Source organism: Sprattus sprattus (genome assembly GCF_963457725.1).
Source record: "Sprattus sprattus genome assembly, chromosome: 2".
Classification (NCBI taxonomy): Eukaryota; Metazoa; Chordata; class Actinopteri; order Clupeiformes; family Clupeidae; genus Sprattus; species Sprattus sprattus.
Window position 1 is genome coordinate 29,767,455 of NC_137921.1, and position 22,798 is coordinate 29,790,252.

Sequence of the window (22,798 nt, forward strand, 5' to 3'; positions counted from 1 at the left end):
TTTTGGACCACCTTCTGTGCAACTTGATATCAGCATTTGTATGTCTTCGTCAGAAAAAGTCTTTTAATGCAGTTTAAATGCACGGCTTCTCTTGAAACTGTGTGAAATCAGCAGCTTGCGCGGAGTGACACGGAGGAGAGCGGCACAGCCTGAAAAGACTAACGTCACAACGTATGATGAAACAAACGGGGCCTAAGGCAGCCTACGGCTTCACACTGTGCAGAGCGTCATTTTTAATAACTCTGACAAGGTATCAGATGTACTCATCTTCTCCCGAACAATAACAAGGATAAACAGGATTTCCGTCGCAGGGAATTAGCGCCACGCTCCTCTTTCACTTTTTTCTATCTTTCCTTTTTTTTAAAAAGAGGACCATTTCCTCTTTTCACGGAACCATTCACTGCGAGGCACAATACAAATCACACTGGGCAGTCGCTTCAAATCGGGAGGCATGGACTAGTTTTTCTTTTCTTCCTCCTCTTCTGCTCTCTCTCTCTCTCTCCTCCCTCCATCTCTCCATGAGTATTGTGAGCCAGACAGATTTCTTGGAGAATAGAAGCATTCTCCATTCCTCCATCCGTTTTAATTGCTTTCTCGATGGTAACAAAGGCGTCATTTTACTAAGAACCAGACCACATACAATAATGATTTCTCCACTGGCCTGTCCTACTTATTTCCATGTTTGAAAACTTTTTAATTCAAATTGCAGCGTAGATTAATTGTCTGATATGTAAAGCATTGTTCCGCATACTAATTCTACAAGGTTTTTTTTTATTGTGCTGAGCATGTCTTTTGACACGGCCCTAATTAACACCCAGATGTGAGCCTTTTTATGACATGTAAGCGCATAAATGAGCTCATTACCGCACCTATTGGGGGAAGCAAACTGACCAGTAATGAGAAGCGTCATTTCTCTAAGGTTTAACGCTTGCACAATGGGCTGCTTCTACAAGGCACAGAAAGCATCAATGGACCCTACTTTTGGTACCATCCCATGAGAAAAAAAACTTGGACCTTGCATATTGTACCTATACAACACGAAACCACTCCATAATCACTCTCAAATAGCTGATGCACAAGAATCAATTAACATCTACATGAATGCTGCAAATTACTTTTATTCCACGCGCTTATTTGAAATGATAGTAGCCGTCTCTTGGCCTAGACCGCCTCAGCAGCAGACGGCAAGTGTACTCCTGATGTAGGGGTGCCCTCTGGATGCAGGAAGTGGGTATTACTGGATACAGGAGAAAGAGGGGAGAAAAAAACACAAGAACCTTCAGAAAAAAAACTCGGCTCGCTCGCAGCAAAGACAATTTGAATTCTTTCTCCTTACCGTGGCGCCCCGTGCCCGCTATCGAGCAAAGTAAAGCCAAAGCTGTGCAAAAAAAAAATTGTGTTGCGTACAAGTGTTACTTTTTACGCACAAACGGGCTCTCATCATTAGCACATCTCCACAGAGAGATGGTGTAAATATGCCGGTGCGAGTGTGTGTGTGTGTGCTCATTAGACTGTTTTAGCGTGTTTGCCACCTTCACCAAGGCGCCTGACAGTGCACAGGGAGGAATGTGCCAGCCTCCCGTGTGAATACTGCAGGAGGAGCTCACCTAGGCTGCTTCTGAGGATGGGGCTTCAGCCCAAGGGAACTGGTGATGGGAGAGAGAGAAAAGAGAGAAAGAGAAAGAGGGGAAGAATTTAGAGAAAGACAGAGGGGGGAGGGTGGTGGAGCAAGAGAAAGACAGAGAGAGAAAGACAGAGAGAGAAAGACAGAGAGAGAGAAAGAGAGAGGGACCAGAAAGAGAGAGGGACCAGAAAGAGAGAAAGAGATCATGATTATGCATGTGCTACACCAAACCCACACCTTGAGCACATTTAAAAAAAACTTTCTGAACAAAAACACCTGAACCTCTGCGTGTGTGGAACTAGCCCAAGGGAGCGAGTGATGGAAGAAGATGGAGAAGAAAATAGGGAGACTGAGAGTGAGAAACTATTTCAGTGTGAAAAAGCCTGCCAGTCTCACATACATCCATATTCACACAATCATGCACAATACATGAGAACAGACTTTTTAAAATGGCAAAGCTATGATTTCTAAAATTATAACACAAACACATTTGTTCATCTAGCATTTTGAATGACATATTTAATTAATATTTTAAGTAAAGCACTATCCTCAAATTGTATTCTATGAGAGCTATGCGACTTAGACTAATGTTTTCATTGACTCTGTGGTGCTGATTTGAAATGCTCGACTTCATCTACAAAGCATGAAATCATTAGGTTATTGATCCCAATGCAATTTTCAATCCACTAGAAACATTCCAGAAGAAAAAGTTCATGAATATTTAAATAGTTGAAATATTTCAAGTGGACAGGACCGAGTAACTATTTTAAACTGTCATGAACTGATCCTGGTAATTAAAAAATACAAACTGCATTAGAGAATGAAGCCTTGGAGAGGATGATAGCTCAAGGGTAAGAGGGTAGGGGAAAGGTATTTCAGAGGTACATCAGACATACAATATGTCTGTGTTTAAATAAACACTAACAGTCATAGAATATCACAGAATAACCTAAAACATCTTTAAGAGTACATCTTTTTAAGAGTACATCTTTTTAAGAGAACATCCTTGTTCATCCTGCCCAACACTAAAATCTAACACAATCCCTGAAGTTGACAGATTTCCAACTGTCTCTTTTAAAACTGTTCTTTCGAAACTGTCTCTTTAAAAATGCACAGCTGCATTCTGTACACTTGCCTTCTATGAAGCATGCAAGAGCTTAATCTAGTCTAATCCAGTTTTTCCCATGTATTGCCATGCTTGAATATTTACATTTGTTTTCACATTTTCATATGCTGACTGTTGATGTTCTGTGTGCATCCTTGTGTGTGTTTTGAAACAAGTGTGTGTTTGGAAAAAAAGCCCAAGGCTGGATCCTCCAGCACGCCTGGACCTGGTGTGGTGATGGATGAGAATGTGTGTGTGTGTGTGTGTGTGTGAGTTTGAGAGTGTGTGTGAGTTTGAGAGTGTGTGTGAGTTTGAGAGTGTGTGTGTGTGTTTGAGAGTGTGTGTGTATGTGTGTGTGTGTGTATGTGTGTGTGTGTGTGTGTGTGTGTGTCTGAGAGAGAGTGTGAGAGTGTGTGAGATTCTTGGTTGTACTATACGTACTCTGGCGCTGCAAACGGCGGCATGCCTCTGGGTCCGGTGGAGAACTTGGTCAAGGAGTCATTGCCTGGGCACTCTGCCCGAAAGATAGAAGCAGAGAGGAGTTAGTGCCGCCACAGTGCACATACACAAACAGTGAAGAATAACAAATAATTCTCTTCAGATGACCGTCGGTGCTTCTTAAAGTGCGGTGGGCAGCGAACAGTTTACCTTTAATGTCAGCCCTGCCCTGTGGGACGATCAGTTTGAGGCCACGCTGAACAGAGAAGCGCACAATGGTATGTTCATCTGAAACACACAACCATACACACCAAAAAATAAAAGATGCCGTTTGATAATCTGCACTAGGACTGAAGCCATTGTCGTATGTATGAAGCTCACTCTGTGGGCTGCAATAGGACTGAAGACACTGCCCTATGTATGAAACTCACTTTGTGGGCTGCAGTAAGACTGGAGCCATTGCCGTATGTATGAAGCTCACTGTGTGGGCTGCACTATGACTGCAGCCATTGCTCTTTGTATGAAGCTCACTCTGTGGCCTGCAGTAGGACTCAAGCCATTGCCGTATGTATGAAACTCACTCTGTGGCCTGCCCCACTAGGACTGAAGCCACTGCCGTATGTATGAAACTCACTCTGCGGGCTGCAATAGGACTGAAGCCACTGCCGTATGTATGAAACTCACTCTGCGGGCTGCAATAGGACTGAAGCCACTGCCGTATGTATGAAACTCACTCTGCGGGCTGCAATAGGACTGAAGCCACTGCCGTATGTATGAAACTCACTCTGAGGGCTGCAATAGGACTGAAGCCACTGCCGTATGTATGAAACTCACTCTGCGGGCTGCAATAGGACTGAAGCCACTGCCGTATGTATGAAACTCACTCTGTGGGCTGGCCCACACTCACCAGTCAGGGATATGATGGTCTTGACCGCTTTGTACCAGTTATTCTTTATATCCATGGAATCCGTGTTCTCAGCAGTCTTGACCTTCTCCTCCTCCTTTTTCGGCCTCTTCACTACTTTCTGTCCAAACAGTGTCATCATCACCCGAAATATGCAATACCTACAGGGGTGGGGTGGAGGGTGGGGAGGGTTAAAAAATAACAATCCATCCCATTTCATTACAGCCTAAGATATCATTGAGGACAGACTTAATAAGGAGACAAGTTACTTCTTCCAGCAGATCATCAAGACGGGGAAGACAGTGACGATGGCCGTGTAGAAGAGGGTGCGGTCCACCCTGCCGGAGTTAAAGAGATGAAGGATGCTGTCTCTTTGGGCCTCTGAGATGTTTACCTGTAGAGAGATGGCACAGTCACTCACAGCAGTCAGGCAAAACTGACCAATAAGTTTGAGTGCTTGGTGTTGGTCTGATTATGGCTTGGAGGATTAGGAATTAAAAAATCTTATAAAATCACCGAATTGCAATCAATCCAAGAACAAGCTTATCCATTAGTGACCTCTCCTGGTCATACCAAGCAGAGCACTTTACAAGGATTCCAAAGTGGGGTTGAGGGGACTGGGATTGAGGTCCTCTCACCAGATGAAGCAGGGGGAAGGTCTTCAGACAGACTGAGTGACTAGTTTATGGACACGTACCCTGAGTTTAGGTGAGAACTCCGACTTGAGGAAGAGTTTGATGATCATGTCAGCCTTCTGATGAAGCATGGCATAGTCATTTTCCCCGTACAAGCCAGCAGAAGCCATAGCCATTCCAGAGTCTGCCAGGCTCCTGAACCTGACACACAGGTGAGACACGTATTCAAATTTCAAAGTTCAAGTTCAAAGTACTTTATTGTCATTGTCACAAAGACAACGAGACAGTATAGGCAGCAACAGACAACTAAAAAACTTAGGATGCTGTGAACATTATCTTCCACAGCTAAATAATAATAAATAACAATTAATAAATAGATTAATAAATATCTTTGAGTAAATAAAAAAAAGCAATATATCTATATATTGAGGTGCATAAATAGTTGCAGGGTAGAGTGTTAGGGGGCAGTCCATGGGGGGCTGGGCCGGGGGGAGATGAAGGGGGTGAGCTGTTGAGAAGCCTTATTGCATCAGGATAGAAGCTCTTTGCCACCCTGGAGGTGCGTGCCTTTGTCGATCTGAAACTTTTCCCTGACGGGAGTAACATGAACAGATGTTGGGCAGGATGGGAAGGGTCCATGAGGATGCTATTTGAGCTCTGCAGGCAACGGAAGAAGGAGATGGAAATACACGGTAGGTGCATTTGCTGGTAGCAAACGGTGGAGTGGCCATGTTAGCCGAGGGCTCCTTACACTGAAGAAACTACCTCCAGGAGTGGCTCTTGTTCTGGCTTTCCAAAAGTATTCTGTAGGTGAGTCTAGTTAGCCTGGGTGCCATCCGTTTGTACGTGTTCCACTGATTGCTTCCTTCTCGCTGAACAAACGTTTGTTCAGCGAGATCAGTGGAACGCGTACAAACGGATGGCACCCAGGCTAGAGTCTGGTAGCAAGCTGATGCTTTTTTTTTTTTTTTTTACCATGACAATGGTTTCCATGGCACCAAACTTTAGGAAGAATCCTGCTTATTTACCATATCAGTCTTGTAGATAAGATGAGTCTCATTTCAGCATATTGTGTAGTCTCACCTCTCACACTCCAGGTAGAAGGAGAGGTCATTCACCAGGAATTCCACGATTATGGGCTTGCAGTTGATGAGGCGAGTTTTCAGGGGGGCGGTGTCCTCCTCTCTCGACAAGTGTGTGTTTGACATGTCATGTGATGAAGGACTTGGGCTCGCCTCCATTGCTGTAAGAGTTCCACTGATCAGTTTATCCACTCTCTACTGTGCCACCTTATGCCAATGTTGTCTCTACCTCCACAGCAGCCTGGGTACTTACATTCAGAGAAGGCTGGGTAGCTCTGCCGCAGGAACTGCTCAAACTCACCACGGGTGGTACTGTTTAACATGCCAGCGTTGAACTTACACACACCCTTAATGAAGCGATTCAGAATGCTCCAGACGTTTTTCTGTGGGGAGGGGGGCATGGAAGGAGGGGACCAAAGACAAAGACAGAGAGAGTGAGACGGAGACGGAGAGAAGGGGAGAGTGTAAAAAACCAAACATCACCCCATTCGTATAAATGAGTCGCGCTACCACAAATATAATTAAATATATAAACTTTTGTTCTTGCAATCTAAGTGTAACTTTAACGGTTAGTCTAAGCCAGGTATCTGCAACATTCACAATGACTATGGTAGAAATATTCCCTGGCAATTTCTCAATTTCTTCTGATCTTATCTGGCCATCTTGAAAAAAAAAAAAAAAAAGCTGGGACACTCAGTGCTTCACCAGTTTGCTTTTGATTTTGACTTCTCTGGCAACGGTGTCCGGGACAACAGTGGGACAGACGGGGAAGATGTCCTGGTACTCCTTAAACCTGTCGCCACGGAAACAAAACATTATACAGACAAATTCAATATCACACAAAGCAGTACCCTGAGTTAACAGTCATTATTTGTCTTTTTTTTACTTCTTTTAGTCCAGACAGACAGTTCCACTGCACAGTAAGTGTCCCTACTACAGGCATCTTATGGGCTGTACGTAACAGGTAACTATACTCTCCTCAAGTATATATTAGACCATGTTATTGAAATAAGTATTGTCTTGTAATTACAGAAGTTGATGTAAAAAGTACATGTAAGTAACTCATTAATTAAGTATTTATTAAATACTGTTAGACATTTAATATAAGGTTTGGGTGGATAAACTCTTCTTGAGGTAAACTGCTTTACTTTTGAGCTGATAGATTACCATTTAGCCTCTAGGGACTTGTTGACCACATCTTGGATGGTGTACAGGATTTCACAGACCACTGGTCTCATGGTGACCACCTTGTTAATTATGTCTGCATTGCACTGCAAGTAATCCACTGCAAAGAATGGTCGTCACATTAGTCTTATAGTCAAATCTATAATAGCCTACAGACTCTATGGTGTAGAATGAACTGTAATTAAAGTAGACATTGTTCCATACAGTACCAGTCAAAAGTTTTCTTTACTTTTATTATGTTCTACATTGTAGATAACACTTGTTTTGTTTAGTACATAATTCCATATGTGTTCTTTCGTAGTCTTCGGTATTAATCTACAATGTAAAAAAAAAAAAACTGTACATAATAACAACATTTAAAGTTAACTAGCGTTAACTAGCGAGCTAAAAAAAAGTAAAGACAGTACTGGCATCTTCCCGCCGAAAATACTTCTCCACGATGGCATGGATTTTCCGTCTCTGGAGTTTGACGGCCTTTTTATTTTGGGAGGGGTCGATGGAGCGCAGGTGTTCCACTTCCTGGATGAAGAGCAGAGCACCTTGGGCGCTATGGTAACGCAGGTAGCGTTTGAAGTAATCGAGGTGCGTGGGGTTCCTGAACAGGTCTCCGTAGGTTCTAAGAGCAAAAGTAGAACGAAATGATCATCTCTGATGGGGGGGTGAACAAATTAAATTAGGAAATTAATCACCCAAGTTAGGGATGCTTAAACCTTGGCCTCATAGATGGCGTGTGGTAGAAACTGTTTTCCTTCTTCAAATCCTTTCTGGTTGAGTTGGCAGACGACACATTTCTGGAGGTGGGTCTATCTAGGTTGAAATAGAAAAGATTCTCTTCCTGCTCATTTTGATGAAGTGCACATGGACTCACTGATATAAGGGGAATGCCTTACATTACATCATCATAAGTTATCCTGTGCTTCCCTCGTTTATTACTTCACAGTCACGTCAAGCAGAGAATGGTGTGTTTTTGTTGTAACATCTAGAACGTGGTCAAACTGAGACGTTGACAAAATCTCATCTTGTTTTTGTTTAGGGTGTTGGGTTTACTGAATGCAGCGGAAAGTTTGCAACTAGAGATTTTGTTTTGCTTCTATAGCAAGTACATCGCTTCAGTTGCCTGTGTGCCCGTCTTCTGTTCACAGCAAAACACGTTGGGATCAGAAATGACAATGAGGTTCTCCACTGAAGCATAACAGCACATTTCTCATTCATAAAAAGACAACTTAAGTCCCAGGGATCACCAGTATAACACCTCTTCAACAGTCTAAGTCAGCTTTATATATACATTATTATACGTGTAACATATGTATACATTACTAAACGTGTAACATATGTATACATTACTATACGTGTAACATATGTATACATTATTATATGTGTAACATATTTATACATTACTATACGTGTAACGTATGTATACATTACTTTACGTGTAACATATGTATACATTACTATATGTGTAACATATGTATACATTACTATATGTGCAACATATGTATACATAACTATACGTGTAACATATGTATACATTACTATACGTGTAAAAAAGGATGTTGTGTATGATTTTGAAAAGTAATGGATTTCATTATTTGTTATTTGATTGTGAAATACAAAAGCAAAACACACATGGGCCTAACACTACTCATCATAGCTTGTTAAAGTAATAACTAGATAATTCTGCAGCTCAAGGTGTCAAGGTTGTTTATCTCGGAGAGCTTGTTCTTACCTGATGGTGGCCTTTCCTTACAGTAGAGATGGTAATTGGCACTTAACCTCTCTACTGCCACTTTAGGGAACTTCAGGGCTAGCTGCTCAAATGGCATATCATACACATCTGTGTAACAGAAAAGATTTGATATAATTTTCTATTTTTAATGCAGGCCCACTATTGACGGACAGTGGAATCAAACGATTTCCTTTGGATACTTTTGCTGTCTGAATAATAAATATCTCTTGGCTGAAATGTGTTAGCTTTAGAGGGACATTAACAAACAAGGTTGAAACTATGTTGAGTTGGTGCTCTGTGATTTAAAGGGAAACTTTGGGATCAACCTGGGCCCTATTTTTAGATATGTTTGGTGAAATGCATTTTCATTTTAATGTTAATGAATGTACACTGTCCCTCTTGATCAAATAAACAAATTGATTGATTGATTGATGGATTGAAATTATATTAAAAAAATATTTTGGCTGGTAAATTTTACACCTTACATGCCAATGGCAGGTAGGCCTAAAAGTTAATTTTATACCCTGTGTATTCTACTCGGGCTGGCACCCATTCTCTGTAGCTGGCACCTTCTGGATGCTTCCGATGTCATCAGACATAAGTGGTGATGTCCATTGTGAAAATATCATTCTGTGCAACGCTATTTGAATTAAGGAGCTGCTTACTACACTGTAACAAAACTAGCAGTGGTGCTACTGAAAAATAATGCAGCGGTAGTTTAAAACTAGCAAGTTTCATCAAGCGGACACATTTTACCCCCAAACTTACGAGCAAACTTACCCTCCACTGGTCCCCCTGGCTGCAGGTGAATAGACCCTCCTCTGGCCACGTCCTCCAATGCCAGAAGCACCCAGGTTTCATCTGAGAGGAGCTCTGTGTCTGCATACCCACAGCAACCATGGGAGAGAGCCAGGGCCTCAGTCATGCGCCTGATTTGCTGCTCTGCTGTATTCTGTCCACTAGGGGGCACTGTCTGCATTCTGGTCACACGTGCTGACTCCATTCTGCCAAACTAGACATGGACATGATCAGCATAAACTGGATTACACAATGGGACGCATTCCACCTACACGCACGCATGTCAACATGGTAACAGTCTGCCTCCATACATCACTATAACAACCATGGGTGAGTATATATATACAGCCGCGGAAAAAATTAAGAGACCACTTCAAAATTATCAGTTTCTCTGGTTTTACTATTTATTGGTATGTGTTAAAGTAAAATGTACATTTTTGTTTTATTCTATACCCTACTGGCAACATTCCTACCAAATTTCAAATAAAAATATTGTCATTTAGATCATTTATTTGCAGAAAAATGACAATTGGTCAAAATAGCAAAAAAAAAGCAGTGTCTTCAGATCTCGAATAATGCAAAGAAAACAAGCTCATATTCATTTTTAAACTACACAATACTAATGCTTACACTTAGGAAGAGTTCAGAAATCAATATGTGGTGGAATAATCTTGATTTAAAATCACAACTTTCATGTGTCTTGGCATGCTCTCCACCAGTCTTTCACATTGCCGTTGGGTGACTTTATGCTACTCCTGGCGCAAGAATTCAAGCAGCTCGGCTTCTTTTCATGGCTTGTGACCATCCATCTTCCTCTTGATCACATTTCAGAGTTTTTTTTATGGGATTCAGGTTTCGAAATTGGGCTGGCCATGACAGGGTCCTGATCTGGTGGTACTCCATCCACACCTTTACTGGCCTGGCTGTGTGGCATGGAGCATTGCCCTGCTGGAAAAAACATTTCTCAGAGTTGGGGAACATTGTCAGAGCTAAAGGAAGCAAGTTTTTCTTCCGGGACAACGTTGTACTTTGCCTGGCTGAGGTTTGTAAAAGACCATAAGGATTGAAAAAAGCGGACTGGAGGGTCTTCTAGTTCGTCTTCTCTGATGAGTCCAATTTTCAGCTTTGCCCAACACATGGTCGTCTGATGGTTAGACGGAGACCTGGAGAGGCCTACAAGCCAGAGAGTCTTGCACCTACTGTGAAATCGGACTCATCAGAGAAGACGAACTTAGAAGAACCTCCAGTCCGCTTTTTCAATCCTTATGGTCTTTTACAAACCTCAGCCAGGCAAAGTACAACGTTGTCCCGGAGGAAAAACTTGCTTCCTTTTGCTCTAACAATGTTCCACAACTCTGAGAAGTGTTTTTTCCAGCAGGGCAATGCTCCATGCCACACAGCCAGGCCAGTAAAGGTGTGGATGGAGTACCACCAGATCAGGACCCTGTCATGGCCAGCCCAATTTTGAGACCTGAATCCCATAAAAAACCTCTGAAATGTGATCAAGAGGAAGATGGATGGTCACAAGCCATGAAAAGAAGCCGAGCTGCTTGAATTCTTGCGCCAGGAGTAGCATAAAGTCACCCAACGGCAATGTGAAAGACTGGTGGAGAGCATGCCAAGACACATGAAAGTTGTGATTTTAAATCAAGGTTATTCCACCAAATATTGATTTCTGAACTCTTCCTAAGTGTAAGCATTAGTATTGTGTAGTTTAAAAATGAATATGAGCTTGTTTTCTTTGCATTATTCGAGATCTGAAGACACTGCATCATTTTTGCTATTTTGACCAATTGTCATTTTTCTGCAAATAAATGATCTAAATGACAATATTTTTATTTGAAATTTGGTAGGAATGTTGCCAGTAGGTTATAGAATAAAACTAAAATGTACATTTTACTTTAACACATACCAATAAATAGTAAAACCAGATAAACTGATAATTTTGAAGTGGTCTCTTAATTTTTTCCGCGGCTGTATATATATACATAACAAGACCAACTTGTTACTCTAGAAACATGGTACTTCATATCAAACACTCACAAGATGAGAGCTGAAATGTTGATCCTCTTCATCCAAAAATGAGTCATAGGAGATGCTGAGAACCTGTGAATGTTTTTTTTACATTAGATTTCAATCACATTCCACTTCATTAGAGGGCACGATCATAAAAATACCCTCACAGCTGATTTAGATATTGCTTACATAAACTCTAAGTGTATTCTCATGAAATGAATTAAACAACTCTGTCAGCTAAAATGAAAAATCATATACTGTGAGACTCTTTTGGGCTGTGTAATCAGCATCTAAAATTTCCAGTCCAATTTAATTAACCAGATGGGAAGATCTACGTTATTGCCAGCAAATTACTTTGTGTGTGAACTGTACATTGAGGGGGCAAGGTGAACCCCTATGGAGATTAGATCTGATGGAGGCTAGCAAGAACTGCTAACATCACCTACAACTGCAATTGTTTTGATTAATCTCTGTAGTGACTAGAACATGATTTTGACGTTAACATCACCTTACAGATGTCGTGTTGCGCTGCATAAATCCATGGCACAGCTTCCCCGGACGGCAGGAGCTCGCGCAACCGGGCACAGGTGCTGCTCTCTATCGACAGCATCCTCTCCGCCTCTCCACTCAGAAACGTGTCCGCGACCCTCCTGGCCAGCGCCTGTTTCTGCACGTTCAGCGAGTCCTCGCCCTGCATCTTCAGCAGGAGGTGGAGGAGCACGTCCAGCTCCTGCCACAGAGCCAGGTGAAGTAGCGCCGCCTCCTGTGCCCTGTGCTCCAGGAACACCCTGTAGGGGCCCCCAGCCATGCCGTCCGCAGACATGGCCGGACCCACGTGGGCGTAGCGACGGGCACTGGCAGGTGGCGCGGGTACGTCCACATTGACGGGCACGTGGAGGGCAGGGGTGGCCATGCAGACGTGGGGAACGTCCACGTCGGGCAGCACCTGGTCTTTGCCAGCGCGGGAAGCCTGGATGGACAGCTGGAAGCCTCCTGCAGTGCCCACGCCATCAGGCTGCATGGCGGTGGGGATCAGGTCGCTGTCTTTGTTGTGTGCAATACTGGTGCACCCATCCAGGCTTCCTTTACCCTCCAAAGGAAGCCACTGACAGACACCTAGAGTGTCCTCCTGTCCTTCACCTCCAGTGGTAGTTTGAGGAGGTTTCTTGGAGCCCAGCTGACATCTCCAGAGAAGCTTCTTGCTTTTTTTCGAGTTGTAGGAGGAAGGGCTAACAGCCGACCGTTCCAGTTGACTTTCCTCCACTCCGGGCAGGACTGGGGACACCTGAGGTCCATCACACAAAGCCAAGTGGAAGTACTCCTCCAGCAACGGTCTGCCCTGGGCCAGGCGCTCCAGCTGGGCCTTACAGTGGCTCAGGAAGTGAGGTGCCCAGTAGCGCCTGAGCCGGAGCACGGCCTGAGTCCTCATCCTCCACAGCATCTGCTGTTTGCCATCCTCTGGGTGATCGCCGGCCAGAATCTCCAATGCCTCGGCTAAGGACAAAACCCGTAGGAAGACAAATGAAAACAAACTATATTTATTGTGAAATACAATTATATTATACACTGCTCTTCCGCTCCTGTGTAGCTATACTGTATTAGGTTAAACTACACAATGCTAGACCTATAACATAGTATACTACACTATACCATACTATACTACACTACACTATATCACAGCATACCTACACATCTGCACTATATCATACTACACTATACTATACTTATACCATACCATACCATACTATACTATACTAAACTACACTACATCACAGCATACACGCATCTACACAATACCATACTACACTATTCTATACTTATACCAACCAAACTACACTATACCATACTATAATACACTACTATACCTATATCATACTACACTATACTATATCATACTATTCTCCACTATACCCTACTATACTACACTATATTGTCTTTCAGTTAGCAGCTTTTTCCCAATGTGACTTACAGTAACGTACAGATAAATATTTCCATCAGTATAACTTGTGTCAAACCCATGATCTTGGTGCTGTCACCACCTTGCTGGACCAGTTTCTCCATGCTATATTGTACTGTGCTGGAATGCCTTATCATTATTCTGTACTGATTACATAGTACTGTACAGTTATAGTTATTTCTCCTATCAGGGCGTCACATGATATGGTGACGCATGTCCTGACCTGTGGAGATGTGGCAGGCGGCCGTGACGCTGGAGCCCTCCTTGAGGTGGTTGAGCTGGATGACTGAGAGCAAGGCCCGGTAGCGGACACTCGGAGCCGAGACCCGCTCCTGCTTCGGCAGACTGAGCAACCGGCTTACTCTCACACTGAACAGAACCAACTCCTCCCCTGCACTCACCAACAGGCACAGAGACACACACGCACACAGAGACATACACACACACACACACACACACACACACACAAACACACAGTCACATCATCCCCAGCACTCACAACAGGCACAGAGGTGACACAAACGCATGCCCACAGCACAGTCATATCAAGGGGACAGGTTGATGAGATGGTGCTTACATCATTTGTCATTAATTACTTGATGATTTAGTGTCATTTTAATGGATTCTCCTCAGTCCTATGACCTCTTATGTTGTTTCAAACAAAGATGATCAAGAAAAAGGTCTTTAAGACAACTTACACGGTTCATACATACACAATGCAATTTCAGTGACAGGGTAGAGGCCAAGGTTGTGTGTGTGTGTGTGTGTGTGTGTCTCTCTATGCAGCCCCTGACAGGGATCCATCCACCTTACCACGAGTGCCTGCAATGAAGGAGCTGAAGCGTTGCAAGCCCCTCACACTGCCCACACACCTCTTCAGCAGCCACTGCTCTGCACTGGGCCATGGCTGCTCCACTGCTCACAAACACCAGAAGAATCAGAATCAGAATTGTTTTCATGGCCAAGTAGGTTTACACCTACCAGGAATTTGGCACTTGGCGAGATTTTGATCCACTTACTGATACATAGATGTATCATTCAATGTATTCTACACAGACAGAAACAGATATAATATCATTATGTTGAGTTGAAGACACTTTAACAATGCACCTTTGGTTTGAAAGGATGGAAGCTGCAGGACCTCTGTGCATAGCAAGTAGTGGTGATATAGTTCAGTTTGCCTAAATAAGGCTAATCGATGTGTTGCCAACCACTGCAGAAACCCGTGTCCATCAACCTGCTACACATAGAAATGACCACTGTTGCTAAAGCAGATAATTAACTAAATTCTTTCCTAGCCCTTTCCATTTACCAATGAATGAGTGAATGAATGAAATAATGAATGAATGAAAGAATACTTGGGAGTGCTGAACTGCCGGATACAGAATCCACTTATTGTCACGCAGAAGGTAGAGAGGAGTCTGTCCAAAAACCTTCATTAGAAAAAAAAGACATTAGTGACAAATGGTGGATTGAAATGAACAGATGTGGTTTATAATATCAGAATAGGAAGAAAAAAAACCACTAACAGGTAGGTTGAGGAAGGTGTTGAAGAAATCCACAAAAACGTCATCTTTCAATAGTTCAGGTAACATTCTTTTATCTTTCTCTCCTGAAAGATTATTGAATGGATTTCAAACTTCTACTAAATTAGTTCAAGTACAACCAGCTTGCTGGGTGATGTTTAAGTACAATGCAATGAGCACACATGATTAATCTGAATACAAGTTTACTGTAGAACAGAAAGCCAACTGCATTGTCAACATATGTTTAATGGAAGCATATACACCTTTATGTTAACGTCAATTGTCTCAGCTTTCCTGAACGTAACCTACTGAAACAGCTGCTTGAACCCTCTGTCAAAGTATTCTCTCTCATGACTCAAGATCCGGACGTAGGCTGAGTTAAATTACATTGGGATAATCGCAGGCTGGATATGACTACACGTCGAAGAGTTCTAAATGCACGCACAGTCAATTATCTATGACGTGATAATCTGTGTTGATTGCATATTGTTCTGTAAAACCAGTTTCTAGCGTCGAAATGTCGGGAATAAAGTTAAAATACCATTTCGAGAATAAAGTAAAATGTTTGAGAATAAAGCTGAAATAACATCTCGAGCATAAAGGCGACATGTTGATAATAAAGTCGTAAAGTTGAGAATAAGGAAGAAATGGCTGGCTAGGCTGACTACTTTAATTCTACTATGATGGTAACCTAAAAGTAAAGCATAACGTTAAGTTATTGATATGACACATCTTTCAGTAGCGGCCAGTAGCTGAAAGCAGTCAGTCGCTCTCTTAGGCCGGATGGTGAACCCTGTTATCGTTTCATCCCGCTCCGCAGACGGCGAACTACACAATCTTTAGCTCATAAAAAAGAACGAGTCGTGCTGAGCTACCAAAAAAAGTTCGCCGCTGACTTTCCAGGCGATTGTCGATACGTCTATGTTTTATGCAGAACTAGAGCCTTCACAGCGTAATAAGATTTTGATCACGAGTGGTGGCACGGTTCGACATGTGATCGTTCTACACCAATGAGGTAGCTGCTATTTGACAACAGACTGGCAAGATGGCGACCACCATGGTTTGAATTTACGTTACAGATAAAAAGGAAAACAGCCGAACATCCTCAAAATCGGGCCAAAGGGATTCTAAACAGTGGTGTATACCTAGCCACGTCCAAGAAGAACAATGAGGCCAATATCCGATAATGTTATGTTTATGTTAAGTCATTTAAATCAAGTTTTAAATACATGAGAATACGCCTGACAGTATCTAACATGGACTGTGAACACCCAGCAAACAGTGGGGTGTACTACGAATCTCGTTACAGATAGCCGGGCTATCTAGAGTGAGGCTTGCTAAAACCTTAACTGGGGCTATAAGTTAAGTGGTACTACGACCGCAGCTATGTGATATATTTGTCAAACTGGGTTTGGATAGGTGGAGCTTCCCCTGTAACATATGACAGAATCTTACACGTGAGATCGCTTGTTCAGTAGGCGGTGTTTTCACACGATTTTAGTTTTACTTAGCACAAAATCTCCTCCCGACCAGGTTTACTTGCTAGCATAAGATACCATGGTGATGTAGCGACTCAAAAGAGAACAACGTTCGTGGTACTGCATACCTATCTCTCTAATCGAGTTTCGTAGTACACCCCACAGCTGTGGATAGTGTCCTGACGGCATCATCACTGGCCATTGACTTTTCAAAACACTGAGGTCAGGCAAAAACCTTAACACCAAACAAAATGTCACTACATGCTTTACGTTAGTATTTCTATGTATGTGACAAATAAACCTCCTTCCTTGTATCAATAAAAGGCAGCATTGTACTTAAACAATGACCATTTGTTCATTCAGTCATTCATTCATTCATTCTTCCACAAATGAATACAACACTGATCAACCATATAAACAATCTTTATGAAAAATATGAAAACAGTACAAAACAGAATTAAAGAATAACAGATTAAGGACACTCAGTCCTCACTGTCAGTGTCAGGACAGCTATCAAGTTCCTCACTTGAATTGGCACAATAACTATAATGACATAAATCTGTGCAACACAGTCCTGCAGAAAAGCAAAGACCAGTTCAGAAGTGTTGCGTTTGGCGAGGATGTGGAACACTAGCTGTGGAAAATCACGGCTGAGTCTCTTCTTCAATACATCCTGTCTGCAACACAACAAATCAACAACAAAAAAAAGAGTCATATGAGTACCAGCAAAGGGGGGCTTCATGTTGTGGCTGATATACAATAGCCACCTTCACAAATTAACTCGGAGTGAATAAAATAATATTGGTGGAGTTTACTTGCTATGCAACAGATATATAATACCAAGTATTCCCAAGAGAAGCACATACTGTAACAAACATCACACTATCAAGAACACTGCCATCCTCCTTATTGCAAAACAATACATGTACAGTATGTGCATATGACAAGCAGAGCAAATTCCCTTGGATTTGACAAATAATAAACTGCCTTGAAATTACCTGTAGGTTGAAGCATCAACACCTTCACTTGACTGCACAAGGTCAATAAATGCCTTCCTTAGTTGGCTCATCCTCAGCACCTCTTGGTTGATCAGCAGCCTTTGACGGATTATCCTTTCGCAGAATAATTTATAGCTCAGATCAAATCTTGACCCGATCCTTACAAAAAATATAGAAGAAGATATGTGTTGTGAGAGCTTTCGTTGTGAGATCCGTGTTGTGAGAACAAACTGTCTCAATCATAGGACACACATTGTACTGTATGTGTTTTCATAAAATTAAGATATGACTTGCTGTTCTTTCTCTGCTCTGGCAGGCTCACTCAAAAACCTTGTATATTCTCTGTAGCAACTTTTGTGGTACTGCACCTCCAGAGCCACAGTCTCTGTCCTTGATGTGAATGAGGATGCTCTGGTCATCCTTTACTTCAGCTGCTTCCTGCAACTTGCCTTGTACAAAAGAAAAGAAAAAAGAATTTATAGGGGTATTATAGGCATGGGAATGTTATGTATTGGATTGTAATTTCACTCTCTCTCACTCACACACACACACACACACACACACACACACACAGGACATTACGGCAATTCACACATACATTCATATTAGAATTAGACAAATACAGGGATTGTACAACAGTGTAGGCTAGATAGTAAAAAGAGTGCTAGGTGGTGCACCCAAAAAAAGAGTCCTTAAGCACACATATGTGCAGCACAGGCAGGATACACCTCTAGAGATGGAGTAAGGTTACTGGGACCGCCCAGCAACACACAGGGACAGAAGCGGAAAGAGGGGGGGTTATGTGGGAATGGGCTTACTCAGAAGCGGTGTGCTAACCAGACAGGCCATCAGGCTGAGGAGCCACATTTCTGAACAGGTATTCAGTGTCATATTAACATCAGGCATGCTTTGACATCCATATAAACATACAAACTACCATATTAAAGTCAAATTGTGATTCAGTCAATATCAAAAACCTAAAACACTGGGGGGGAGGGGTGTAATGTAATTTCACACCCAGACACATGCACAACACATTATGCCAATTCACACATGCATTCATATTAGAATTGGACAAATACAATGATTGTGCAGCAGTGTAGGCTAGATAGTCATTCAACTTCTCCAAACATCTGTGTGTGTGTGTGTGTGTGTGTGTGTGTGTGTGTGTGTGTGTGTGTTTTGGGGGATGGGATGCATTCACATAGACTACCTACTGTTAGTGTGTGTTGGGGGTGAGGGTGAAACAGTCTTACCTGCTGTTAAAGTCTGTGTTTTTGACAAAGCTTCTTTTTGACGTCTGCCACTCGCGACGATGAATTTGCTGTCTTTCTTGCAAATTATACAGATGGCAGGTAGGACGGGGCCAGAGCTTGATTTGGATCGAAGTTTCCTAGGTTTCGATAGGTATTCCACCTTGCGTTGGTGAAATTCTGTGTTTCCTCATGCTTAACAGAAGATATATGCATGTAACGCATCTTGCGTTTCGAAGATATCTTTTGTTGTACATTTTCTGTCGATATTTCTTCTTCTTCGGCTAATACTTTATCTGTAACGTAAATTCAAACCACGGTGGTCGCCATCTTGCCAGTCTGTTGTCAAAAAGCAGCTACCTCATTGGTGTAGAACGATCACATGTCGAACCGTGCCACCACTCGTGATCAAAATCTTATTACGCTGTGAAGGCTCTAGTTCTGCGTAAAACATAGACGTATCGACAATCGCCTGGAAAGTCAGCGGCGAACTTTTTTTTGGTAGCTCAGCACGACTCGTTCTTTTTTATGAGCTGAAGTTCGCTTAGTTCGGAGCCTGAGGAGCGAAGTTAGGTTTCCAAAGCACTTTTCGAGGGTCACCTTACGGCCTATCTCTGCTTTTTGGTTTGATGGCTGACTGCTAGGCCATCTGCTAGCAATTCATCTTTACGACAACTGTGATTAACCAGCTAGATTCGCTGAAATGTACAGATAGTTAAGCTAAGAGTCTTAAGGCGGCTGCTTGCTTCAGCGTTGGGGTTAATGGTTGCGCAAAATTTACTCAGTGCAGTTCATGCTCCCAAAGGTTGCGCGTGTTGTCATGAGCCTGCCATTTGCTTGGCAGATAGAAAGCTGTTTCCCTAACAGAAAGTCTGAAACTTGAAGTTCTTTTCAAACCTTTGCTTGGGTAGCACTGTTAAACTGAGCAGACATGCAGACTACATTTTAGTAATCTCATCACGTAACATTCGTTTTCTAAAAACAATCACATAGTATTGCATGTTTTACTGTGGTAGAAAATACGTTAGCTTAATGCTAACGTATATGGGGAATCCTATAGAGACCGCGCTAGGTATTAGCATCAATTAATTCACGTTAATGTTTTTGTATGAGCCTGACATTTGCTCTGCAGATAGATAACAGGTTCCCTAACAGAAAGTCTGAAGCTTGAAGTTATTTTCAAACCTTTACTTGGGAAGCACTGTAAAACTGGGCCAGGCGCTCCAGCTGGGCCTTACAGTGGCTCAGGAAGTGAGGTGCCCAGTAGCGCCTGAGCCGGAGCACGGCCTGAGTCCTCATCCTCCACAGCCTGACATTTGCTCTGCAGATAGATAACAGGTTCCCTAAAGTCTGAAGCTTGAAGTTCTTTTCAAACCTTTACTTGGGAAGCACTGTAAAACTGAGTAGACATGCATAATATTTTAGTAACCTCATCTCGTAACATTCGTTGATAGAATGCAGGCTGCGAGGCTCGCGTAATATGACCTTAAAAATTGACGCTAGTCTAGAAAAAGGGGCCGACGCACGCAAGACGTGAAAAGTCGCGCAAGGGTCACGCAAGGGGCTTCGAGACCTAAAAAATGCGTCCTGCAGGGATTCCAAATTTGCCTCGTCGGATATTTGTGTTTGTCTTTCACGAACTAGTTTTTATGCCATTACAAGTTTAAAAAAGGGTATCTCCCTTACGACCCACCGTGTTGCACAAGCTCTGACTGTACAGAGAACTGCCATTGGTCGACCGCCCTCTCAGTGTTGCCAGATGCACTATAATTTTCCTCCAAAGGAAAGGATACTTCGCCATTTCCAATCTGGCAACACTGAGCACCTTGCCGCTTCCACTAGTAACTAGTATCTTTTCCATATGCAGATGTCATGTGAGGTTGTAAACATGTGCTGTTGTAAACAATGCAACTAGTCACTATTTATTTATGTGCATTGTTTACAACAGCACATGGCATCTGCATGTGGAAAAGATGGCCCGGGGGGGGGGGGGATCATCTAGTATGTGGAAAAAAAGGCAAAACATCGTCGCGGGGGGGCGGGGTCATCTGTATGCTACCATGCCCCCTCCCCCACAACGAAGTGTCCTCTTTTTCTCAAACTCAATTATGGTCACCCTATAGGCTATCTGTGATACGGATTGCTTAACTATTCCAGTAGCCTACATGACAGTTTTTAGTCATAGAGGAGTCTGATGAGTCTGTTTACCAGGGTTATTGGTCAGATAGTAGAAAAGCGAATGTTTTTTGTTCTCATGGCTTACTCCAGTTGGCCCGAAGATAGCCCTAGCTCGCACCTGCACCGGATACTCCGTGTCTGCCTGGCTAGCTTGTGCACCTTCTATAGAGTTATATGTTATCTTTTGGTAAATGTTACTTGTTATCTGTATGACGTCTTCTGTGTAGATGAGGATGCTGGCCAAGTCTTAAGAATTTTGCTGTGATGAAGCAATTTGGTGCATGCAACAATAAACACTTTGACTTTGACTTTCTGCACCCTCGCTCGAAGGTGTTAGAAGAAGTCTAGTCCAGGATCACCACCCACCTTCATCTCCGGAGGCGGCCCGAACACTAAGTCCACCAGGGTGCGCAGGGATGCAGTGGCGAGTCTTTTTAATGCCCAGTCGCGGTGGACCTCACTGAACAAACTGGTTCTGAAGTTGTGTTCCTGGTCGCTGTGCAGCCCCTCGAGCCAGAACAGAACGCCAGAACATCTCATTGACCAGGTGCTCAGCAATGTGATTTTCCCCTCTAAAATTCTCACATGGTTTCATTTCAGCAAAGGTTAAAGTTATTATTAACCAAAAATTAAAGATTAGAGAAAAAGTCCATAAACATATTTGTGTATCAAAAGTTTTTTTTTTCTTCTTCTTTCCTCTCCCATTAATCATCTCTCGACCCATCAGATTTATATGGTGTCCTTGTGCTTATAAAGTTATTCAAACTAGCTCCACCTCCAGCAGCTACAGCGGTAACATGCTGCTTAATCATGTCATTTATAAATATATATCAGTCAGGGGGACCAAACAAAAACTTAAGTTTCTCATAAAACAGCACAGCTCATAAAATCAGTTTCTTTCATTTAACATGACATGTAACTTTAGGTGTGTAGGACTGATTGGGCCATCAACCAGTTCATGGTACATTTAGATCGATTCAGGGGCCTGTGTAAACTGGTTTCTGATTCGTATTGGTGAATCGTTACACCTCTAGTACACCCTGATGTTTAGACAGTGAGGATTTTTCCACAGGCCATGTAGCATGTCATTTTAACTCAAGGCAAGACGTAAGATAGGATGGTTAAACCCTACTGAAATATAATCCTCCTCTTTATATAGCCTTTGTAGTTTGTTATGGTAGGCTAATTCCAATCTGTTTAGACTTTTCTTGAAGCTGAATCACACTGAGGCTCAAGGTAAGCTTTGTGTATTACAGCTCTGCAGACACCAGATTAAAGTTATACCTCTGATGTGTTTATAAACAATGATAAAGATTAACAACCCCTACATCATCTTTTATACCACAAAATAGGAACATCAACACACATACATTAGCCTACATAAACATTTTCTTTAACATCTCAAATATAACTGGTTATGCTTTTCACAGAACTCCAACCACCCTAACCAAATTAACGGTTATTAATGGTTAAGACCTTTTGCCAAAAAAAAACCTTGTTACTGGAAATCTCCATAAAATATCTTTCTATGGTTAGATTGGCCCTTTAGTTGTTGTTCGTAGTTTCTAGTAATGGGACCACCATTGTCCCACATTGGCAACATTTTCCAATCGCATGTTAGTACCCCCTTTCTCCTGGGTCACACCAACTCAGGTCGGTATGTGCCTGGCATGGAGCATATCATGGGAACATCCTTAACATCCCCATCTCCATCATGGCCTTTGTAGAGACTAACATGCACTTCAGGTAACCTCGACACCACCTTCGTCCTCATACAGAAGCAAAGGGATGCTTAGTTTTGTGTTCATGTTAAACACCAATTTATTAGAAAATCCCACAACATAGCTTAATTTCCATAGTCAAATAAACAACTCGCCCACATTATTATTTTCTCA

General features: G+C 42.5%; 1 protein-coding gene across 1 annotated transcript; it reads right to left on the bottom strand.

The window, feature by feature from the left end:
• Positions 1 to 1,117: 1,117 nt before the first annotated feature.
• Positions 1,118 to 21,443, bottom strand: rgsl1 (regulator of G protein signaling like 1; the record flags this gene model as incomplete). The annotated part of the gene is given in 23 exon segments (XM_080859539.1): positions 1,118 to 1,173; positions 1,176 to 1,237; positions 1,608 to 1,646; positions 3,171 to 3,243; positions 3,378 to 3,455; positions 4,075 to 4,232; positions 4,341 to 4,465; positions 4,769 to 4,907; positions 5,790 to 5,949; positions 6,042 to 6,171; positions 6,494 to 6,581; positions 6,956 to 7,073; positions 7,381 to 7,589; positions 7,684 to 7,780; positions 8,700 to 8,807; positions 9,480 to 9,711; positions 11,541 to 11,603; positions 12,022 to 13,007; positions 13,694 to 13,861; positions 14,284 to 14,385; positions 17,045 to 17,151; positions 19,964 to 20,046; positions 21,270 to 21,443. Coding segments are annotated over 23 exon segments (3,555 nt in total).
• Between the last annotated feature and the right edge of the window lie 1,355 nt (positions 21,444 to 22,798).